This window comes from Limulus polyphemus, unplaced genomic scaffold (assembly GCF_000517525.1).
Source record: "Limulus polyphemus unplaced genomic scaffold, Limulus_polyphemus-2.1.2 Scaffold180, whole genome shotgun sequence".
Taxonomy (NCBI): Eukaryota; Metazoa; Arthropoda; class Merostomata; order Xiphosura; family Limulidae; genus Limulus; species Limulus polyphemus.
Genome location: NW_013665790.1, coordinates 902,561 through 912,447, shown reverse-complemented (window position 1 = coordinate 912,447; position 9,887 = coordinate 902,561). Strand labels below are relative to the sequence as shown.

The 9,887-nt window shown below is 31.5% G+C and overlaps 1 protein-coding gene across 1 annotated transcript in view; it reads right to left on the bottom strand.

Annotated features, from left to right (window-relative positions):
- Nucleotides 1-9,887, bottom strand: part of LOC106478110 (histone acetyltransferase type B catalytic subunit-like) — a 36,493-nt gene that overhangs the window by 23,459 nt on the left and 3,147 nt on the right. The window contains exons 2-3 of the mRNA XM_013938625.2: nucleotides 4,039-4,110; nucleotides 2,734-2,809 (exon numbers count right to left, since the gene is read on the bottom strand). Coding sequence (XP_013794079.1) covers nucleotides 2,734-2,809; nucleotides 4,039-4,110 — 148 coding nt within the window. The remainder of the gene's footprint in view (nucleotides 1-2,733; nucleotides 2,810-4,038; nucleotides 4,111-9,887) is intronic.

Below are 9,887 nucleotides of genomic sequence, written 5' to 3'. Positions count from 1 at the left end.
CTTTGTTCCATACTGTATATATACATATATCTGTGTCAGTGTAAACTACTCGTACCTGATGATGACAAAACCTTGTCGAAACGTTGTACATTTGCTGTTATGTTAAATTTATATTAAAGTTTTTCTTCATTACCCATTCAAGCCGTCTCCAAGCATTATAACCTAGAGTTGTTAGTGTCAGGTTTAGTTTGTGCCAAAGAGGTGTGTATAGTACATAACAGACTTAAGTGTGATAATAGTTACGAGAAATGTTAACCAATTTTTATAAAGACAAAATAAAAATAAAGGCAAACAGTCGTGGGAAATAGAGGAAATAACAATGTGATGCAATATATATAGGAAATAATACCAATATAGAGAAACTAAAGTATGAATAATACTAATAATGTAAAGTAAGTTTAACTATGAAATAGTTTTGAAAATCTTTTCAGAGACACACGAAGGTCAACAATCCCGGGATCAACATTGATGCCATTTGGCATTGCAGTACTTAATAGTGCTATTCACTAAGCATCACACTCATTAAATATAGCCCATTATTCTCCTGAAGAAGAATGGTGAACCATTCGAAAGTGCTTGAGTTTTGGGACTTGTTTGAAAACCATCACACTTTATGTATGCACAGCTTCAAGTTTGTAATGTAATAATGTGCTTTTGCTCTTTCGTGCCTACATACATGAAAGAGCAGTGACTTGCATTTTTTTTCTATATACGTATTTACTTTTCATTATTTTCTTCGTGTATACATATTTTACACATACAGTTTACCCTCATCTGCTCGTACAAATGAGTGTGCCTAAGTGAGAAGGGGCTAGTTTCTTTATTTGTGTATTTGCTTTTCACTTATAAAAGGTTTGATTGTTGCACTTCATATGCTTACAAATTGCTGATTTTTTTCTTTTATTAAATAAAAGAGAAGTTCTTCTTCCCAGCCATAACTTGAAGTTTTCTTTGTTAAATGTACTGATGTGTAAGGTATCATTTTATATTACAAGTTAGTTAACGAGTTTTGTTTTATTAAATCATTAAAGGAATTTTATTTCAATGTATATTATGTTCAACACTGATAGGCTTTAGCTTTCTGTGCCAACTGTGTATTGTTAGGTTGCCCCTCCCCCTCTAAAGGAGCCTTTAGCCTTCTGGACACCCCTGGCCTATTTTTAGACATTATGAGAAATTTGTGGAACATGTGAAAGGTAGGATCAATCGAAACAAAGCGTGATGAAATTTAACAAGTCAATGGGGAGATAATATTTTTGTTATTAAATAGTAATCTTAAGTCACATTACCTTTTTTGTGTTTATCTGGATTACTATAAAAGAGTGATATAATCAAGAACTGTTACTTTCAATGAAAGTGTTTTGTTTAATGTTACACATATATGCACATACATATTTCCAATTGTCTTTCTTTAACACATTTTAAACAAATCCATGTAAAATACACAATATACAAAGTATAACTGTGAGCTTTTTTAATGTATCTTCATGAAAACTGGCAATATTTTATTAAAGATTACAAGTATTTTGTACACAAAGAACAAAATTGTTTAAAATTAAGATATATGTGTGTAGGATGAATTCAAACTCCAATCAATTCATAAAAGTTTTAAAAAATATTTTATCTTTTTTAAGAAAACACAACATTCAGGATTTACATCTGTTCTACAGGCTTTGGGAATATCTAAACTAAATATTCCCATTTTTAATATAACAACAGTCAAGTCTTATGGTATTTGTCATGATAAAGACTGTTTAGTCTAGATATTGGTGATTTATTTATTTGTGTGAGTGAATATTTTATTATTGTTTAGTTTTTGTTATAATAAGAGTTAAAAGCAGACGATTGTAGGAAGTTTTATTAATAATTCATTGACGTCGAGAACATAGAAGGCAGGCAGACAAGTAAGTGATAATGATATAAATAGCGTGAAGCAGCAAACAGATAATAGCAAAAGAGAATAAAGTTGGTGTGAAGTTAACTATCATAGAAGTGATAGACCCAACGACTGACGTATGCCCAACGTTTAATATGTTGGAGTGAAACTAACAGTAGAAAAGAAGACAAAAAAAATAATTTTATTCTGTCAAAGCGTGGTTCTAAAGTAATTGAATCAGCCTGAGTGCACTTTGACAAAAGGAGCAGAGGATCTTCAAAAGAAAAGACCAAACAATTACGGTAACTCACACCACAATTGTAAGTGAATCACAGAGAATACTAGTGCAATAGAAATAAAGAAGATAGTTAGGCTTGTCAACTGAAATTCTAAAGTAACTGAATAAGCCTAAGTGGATATTTGACAAGAAGGAGAGAACTACATATATAGTATTTATGATATGCCCATAATATCTGTAGCATTGAAGAATTTATTGTACATATGTTAACTTGTACTGAATAATTTATCGCTAACAAGTCACAGACACCTACTGTACAAGAATCCCAAGCCCAACAACAACATAGTATATATTTATACTATTAAGAAATATCACTAAATACCTTATATTTTGACAATTAGTGAAGAATTATGTTCTAAATTCTAACAGTATTAATATATTTGCCTAATGATAAATACATCACACTATGGATCATGAGATGCTTGATTTACTTTGTTATAACTAAGATATTTTAAACTTCAGTTACCCCTTGTTTTTAATATTGAAATGAAATTTTAAGTACATCCATCCACACTTGTTGCATAAAAATTAGATACTTCATAGATAAACTTGCACTCACCTGTCACCAAAAAACTGGTGAGTATATTCCGGGTGAAAAGCTTTCTTGTCATCTTCCAAGTCATTTTCTACTTGAACTGAAAATGCAATTTATTTTGGAAAATTAATAATAAAAAGATAGCATCCAACTTGAGAGGAATACTGGAAAAAAAAAAAAGAAAAAAAAGTGTACACTCTAAACTAAAGAGAATGTAAATGTATTTGTAATTCCCTCACAATTATTTTTTAACAGTTTAAATACGAAACTGGCAAAGTATTTTGGAGTAGAGCAGTATTTTTCAAACTTTTTACACTCAACTCAACAGCAGAAAAACACTCATCCCCCCTTCCTTATCACAATAAATTCTGACTAGTCTTTATATAATTTCATAATATATGGCAATACATACTAGGTTTAACCACTTCAATTCAAGTAACAAATAAACTTAGACACCAAAGAAATATAACGAAGTTAAGACACATCTCATGATAACCAAAAACAGATGAAAGAAATCAAGAGAATTAAAATTTGCAAACTGTGCTTTGAAAACCACTGAATTGGGGGGAAAATTAAAATATCTGAAACTATGAGCCATAAGACAAAGTTCAAAAGGTTGGGGATTGCTTTAGGCCCTAGAAAAATTTTGAGTTTTCAGGTTCTCTGTTGTGCTATCTAAGCATAATTTGGGACCTTTTCTTATATTTCTGTTTGTATCAAAGAGTACCTTATAAACATATTCAAAACACAAAATAATACAATGATTCAGTTCAGACCACATAAATTACACAAGTTATAGGTTGGAATGATATTTTGATTTTAGATCAAATGTTACCACGCAAGATCTTCACCTAACTTTAAGTGGCAGTAACACATAAATCATCAATCTGACTGAAAAGGCAGGTATATTGAACACTATAAAACACATCTTGATTATTTAACAAAGCCTGCTTAGCACTGAACCAACAAGTTTATGCAACATCCCTATTAATTTACTAATATCTTTTAAACTTTAGCATACAAGTCTAGCTATTTTGAGCATGTCATGACTTTTTTCAATACTAGATTCAAAATTTAATTAAACAGCTTTGTTATCAATGTATGTCAATAAACTTGGCATGAAAATGCAGTTTATAACTTCTAAATTTCAAAAAGAAATATTTACAAAAATCTCATTCTCCATTTTACCATGTTTTCTAATATGGGAGGATAGTCTTGATTGTAAGCAGTAAAATCTATTAAAAATCAATCTGGTACAAAATGACTTAGCATATAATAATATTAACAAACATATAAAATATAAATTTTAGGTAACCATGAAAGTCTTACCAAGTTTTAATTCAATTGCAGAATTTGCAGAACAGACATAATCATCCAGGGAATCTTTGGATAGGGAAATTCCTAGAAAAGTAAAAAAAAAAAGACTTTATTAAAAATACTGAACACACACTGTAACAGTTAAACTGACAAATTAAAGCTTAATCTTAAAGCCTTTTCACATCTGTTGAATTAAAATTCAGCTGTATACTTTACTCCTGATTGGTGCTCTCTGGTTGTGACTATTTTGTTTTCAACCAAGGCAAAAAATAGGCTATCTGTTCTTTGTCCCCCACAGAGAACCAAACCCCAGATGTTAGCCTTTTGAGTCCTTAAACTTACCATTGATCCACCAGAGGAGCAATGGATGTAATAGGGTTAAACAATGAAAAGAGCCTAATCACAAATATAACATGGATTTATAAGTTAGACATTTAAAAAGGTGTTCACACTGGGGAAATGTCATAAACTAATTAAAATGCCAATTTTGTCATTTTATTTTACAGAATGTGGTTAAATACCAAATCAAAGTGAGAATTTTTTTTTCTTTCTTTTCCACTGGACAAATCTGTTGACACACAGATATAAAAAATGAGGTTGTTTATGTATGAGCAACTGTGACAGGAGAGGTAAAGTTTATTACCATAATTGCTAAACATGTTGATAAAGCTAATCATCAGTTATTAGAATATAGCAATCAGGTTTATTATGAGATTACTCTAAGTAACAAACATTGCTATATGTGAAATGTCCTTGGACAACAACCTTTTCCACATCACTCTCATTAAAATGAACTTTTAAAGGTTCTTCACTAAATTCATCAAATATAGAGTAGTTACAATTAAACTTGCATAAATATTAAATCAAATAAACTTTATTTGCTAAATTACAATCCTTTAGGTTTTCCATCCCTTACCGTCTTACCCCTCCCAAAAGGATGTGTTGAGTAAATTTAAGTGAGCTATTGAACGTCTTTATTACCTTGTTTTGGAAATTAAAAAATTGTACACACAAATTTTTGTATAGACTTTTAACATGTTTTGGTTTTACTGTGCATTTTGTCCTTAGTCTCTTATAAGTTATAAAATTACTTTATATCAAGGACAACAAGTTAACTAATAGTAAATACATTTGAGATATTAACAGCCAGTCTGTGAGTCAATGAGACTGAATTCAGGGGACTGGATGAGGTACACAGAGGTGTTGCAGTTTCCAGTATTCTATTAGAACACAAAAAAGTACTCTAAAAAACTCATCACTCAACAGAGATTGGCCACAAAAATGTGGAGTTTAGGGGTTGGCAGGACTGTGTTCCTCCTGAATAAAACAGAAGTGTTCTTGTTCAGGTATAATACTTAAGTTCCTTACACTAAGCCTACCTAAGCTATCACTTACAACAGAATTAATAAAAATCCATGAAGAAAACAGCTTTACAGAGCTGATGAACGAGGTCTCATATTATCCAATACAAGCAAAAGTGCCATCCCTGGTGATGGGAAGAGTTTAAGTAAATCTACCAATTTAAATTATTTCATGGACTTGGTTTCAATCGGAGCCAAATCTAAGAGCTACTTACACCACTAAAAATGAGATGAACACAGTTGATTCATTTTGCCACTTTTCTTTGTCATAAATTCAATATTGTTTTGATGAAAAAATTAAACAAAGAACACTTCTGTTTAACACGACCCTTTGAAAACAAGTAACAATCATGAAAAAAAAAAGGTGCAAACATTAATTAGATGTCATTAATAAAAAATACCTCCTTCCTTTTTCCAAAAACTCTGGATAGAAACGTTTTTTTAAACTTGGCCTAATTAAAAGATAGTAAAATTAAAGACAAAAATAATAGGAACTGTAGCAAAAGCAGTTCAAACCTCCATTAAAAGATTGAGGGATTCCACAGATTGAGGTACAATTAAACCTCAAACCAGATAATCCACCCACAGATAATAAAGAGGCAACTGTATTATCAATGTATGCCAATGAACTTAACAACAGAATGCAGTTTATATTCTAAATTATATTATACAAGATATAATTTTCTAATTTTAAATAAACTCTCAATCTTCACTGTTATGCATCATATACATAAACTGAAACTCTCATGTCATGTCTTACTAGCACATGCTGTTTTTGATTAAAGAAAAAGTGAACAATTCTCTCTGACATTTGCTATTTGATTATATACAACCAATACAAAGAGCTTTTAATTTACTGCTTTTCATATGAGGTTACCTTATTTTCATTACCAGTTTTGAATTATTATGCAACAAACTCATAGTTTGCCATTGCTAAGATTGTCTTGACTAGGTAAGGAAAATATTTTAACACAGAAAGTCAGTTCAATTATAACAGTTTTAAGAAATCTGTGTGTATAAGTTAATATTTGTGTTATAAATTGCATATTCAAAATAAATAAAAATTAAGTAGTAACAACAACCCTGCATAACAAATTAGGGTTGACTTTGTTCAACACTTCAGAAGCAAAAAATACAAGACTCACACATTAATACTAAAATTGTTTTCATTAATGCTTTTCAGATAAGCTGTTATTTAAACTGAATGTTGCACTATCATATAAAACCAACATGCCCAAATGACAGAATATAATACAAAAATATTAGTGATGCCTGACAAGATTAAGTTATTAAAAAAATTATGTAGAATTCCAAGTTTAATGAACTCAGATTATAATTTAATAGAACTAAGTTAGATTCTCACAACCCCCATTTGACAACTTGGAGAACCTAACATAACAATGTTTTGGGACAACATGGGACCTATTCGTTCACCTCAGCTGTTCCATTTCTTAAACTAAATTAAAAAAAAAAAGTAAAAATCTTAAAGCCAGTCCTTATCATTCATATAATTATTGTTATGTATCTGCTTGTTTGTTAATTTCCGGTATAAATTCTTTCTGAGGAAATTCAGCGATACAAGTCCCTTCTTCATTAAACCAGTTTATTCTTTCTCGACATAAACTTTTAGTACACAGTAATTCCACAGTCAGTACGTTTCTCGTCACTTTAAACTTAACAACTTTTCTAATACATGCTATAAATCACAGCGATTCACAATCTCAATAACTTTGCTCTCTACGAGTGCAAAACACACACTAGCTCGAAACAGAATTGTAAATTACCTGAAACTCACCGTAACTACTGTTCGCTTTACCATCCCCTGCCTTTTCTCTGCCAGGCTTATATACTAATAAAGAGGCATCTCCAAAATTTGTGCAGTTCCCCGATAATTCGAGACATGTGACATCTGCTGTCGTAACATTATCAAGCCTTTTCTTAAGCTCACTGAAATTTACTGTCTCTACAACATCTGAAAGCAACCCATTCCAAAGGCCAACTACCTTGTTAGAAGAATGGAACTATCTTAGCTGAAGATGACTCCTACCTTGCTAAAATCTATATTTGTGTCCCCTAGTCCTACTATTCTCACTGTTAAATTTGAAAAAAGATGATGCATCAACACTATCAATTCCCTTTACAATCTTAAACACCTCAATCAGATCCCCCCTAATTTTTCTTTTTGCAAGAGAAAACAACTTAAGAGATTTTAGCCTCTCCTCATATGACAACCCCAACATCCCAGACACCATTCTAGTAACTCTTCTCTGAACCCTTTCCAAAAATTCAATGTCTTTCCTAAGGTTAGAAGTCCAAGACTGAACACAATATTCCAAATGTGGCCTAACCAGTGACTGTACAATGAAATTATAACTTCTTTAGAATTGTATTCAATATTTCTGTAGATACAACCTAAAATCTTATTTGCCCTACCACTAGCAACAGCTTGGATGGCTTTAGAGACTGAATGACTATTACATCAAGATCCCTTTCCTTCATAACACTGTTAAGGTTATTCCCATCCAAATTATGATAACTCGCATGCATTAACTCATTTATTATAATTAAAACCCACCTGTTATTTATTTGTCCAACTCACCAAATGATCTAAATCCTTTTATAAATCAGCAGCATCCTCTTCACCCCTAGCAACACCCAAAACCTTAATATCATCTGCAAATTTAAGTAATTTATTGACTATTCCTTCATCTATGTTATTGATGTAAATCAAAAAGAGCAAAGGTCCCAAGAATGAGCTCTGAGGTACCCCACTTAATCCAGTTTGACTGAACTCCATTTGGAACAACCCTCTGCTTTCTTAGATCCAGCCACTCTTTTATCCAATTTGCTAACTTATCCCCCACACCTACAGAGCTGTTTTTTTTTTACAAGCCTTTTATGTGGCACCTTGTCAAAGGCTTTCTGAAAATCCAGAAAAAACAAATCTACACCCTTACTCTCATCTACATCAAGGAGTAACTTTTTCAAAGAATATTAAAAGAAGTGTAAGGCAAGATTTTCTCTTAGTCAAACCATGTTGACTATCCAATAAAATTCTAAGCTTTGTTAAACGACTTTGCAAAGCATCGTTTCACAGACTTTTCAAAACATTTCCCACAACTGATGTCAGACTAATGGGTCTATAATTACTGGAACAATTGTTATCACTTCCCTTGGAAAGAGGAGTTACATTAGATAACTTCCAATCCTCTGGTAACTACCCACTATTCAAGGACTTACAAAAAATAGTAGTAAGTGGCTCACATATCCAATCTTTAACCTCCTTCAAAACCCTTGAGGAAATATTATCTGGTCTAGGAGTTTTATCATGTTTTAAACTTCCCAATTTTTTCTTAACCACCTTAGAATTAATGCAGTCATTTTTTTTATCTCATCTCTATTAATCAACTGTTCAAGATGTGGAATACAGCTTAAATCTTCATTAGTAAAAACCAAAGAAAAAGCAAAATTTAATATCCCAGCCTACTTATAATCATCAGATACTAGCCTTCCTTTATCATCCCTCAAGGGTCCTACTTCCATCCTAACATTTTGTTTACCCTTAATGTATTTAAAGAAATCCTTACTGTTAATTTTTGCATTTTCAGCCAACCTTTTCTCATACATCCTTTTTGATGTCCTAATTTCCTGTTTCACTAACTTTCTTGATCTTCTAAATCTCTTGTCATACCAGTCAATTTAAATTTCTTAAATTTATGATGGTTTTCTTTAATTTTATCTCTCAAACTGTTTGTGAGCCAACCTGTTTTTTTTTTTACTTACAGCTACCCTTTTCTTTCTACAAGGAACATGTTTACCTTGAATATATAAAAATTTATCTTTAAACATTTCTCACATCTGATCGGTGTCTCCAAATAATTCAGCTGCCCAATTCACAACAGGTAATCCTTGTTGTATCCCTTCAAAATTTGCTTTTAAAATTTTTTTTAAACCAAAATATCATTATTCTTTATCTCCATATGCAGCAAAACATCAAACCCAATAGAGCAATGATCACTTGCACCCAGATGTTCCCCAATTTCCACCCTCTCAATCATTTCTGTATTTGAAGTTAACAAGTCTAAAATAGCATTGTTTCAAGTTGGTTCCTTGACTAACTGGTGAGGAAAGCCATCTTGAACAATTTCCAAAAACCTTTCTCCCTCATGGTTTGACTCTAGAATTTCCCAATATATATGCCTGAAATTAAAATCACCCATAATTATGACTCCATTAACCAGAGATGAAAGTGTCCCTTTCCTAAAAATCCTGAAAATAATCGAAGCCATGTAAGGGGGGTCCGGCACCCAAAATCCTGAATTTTGATGCATTTTAGTACTTAAAATTCACTTAAACAAGTTACCCCATTTTTCTTACATCAATGATTATCAAATACATGTGAGAAATATCAAATTTGATTCCCCTAGTTAATGGATAATTTTCAAGAGTGCATTCTTTGGAATTCATAATTTTCACTATTGGATGTCAAAACTTATATAA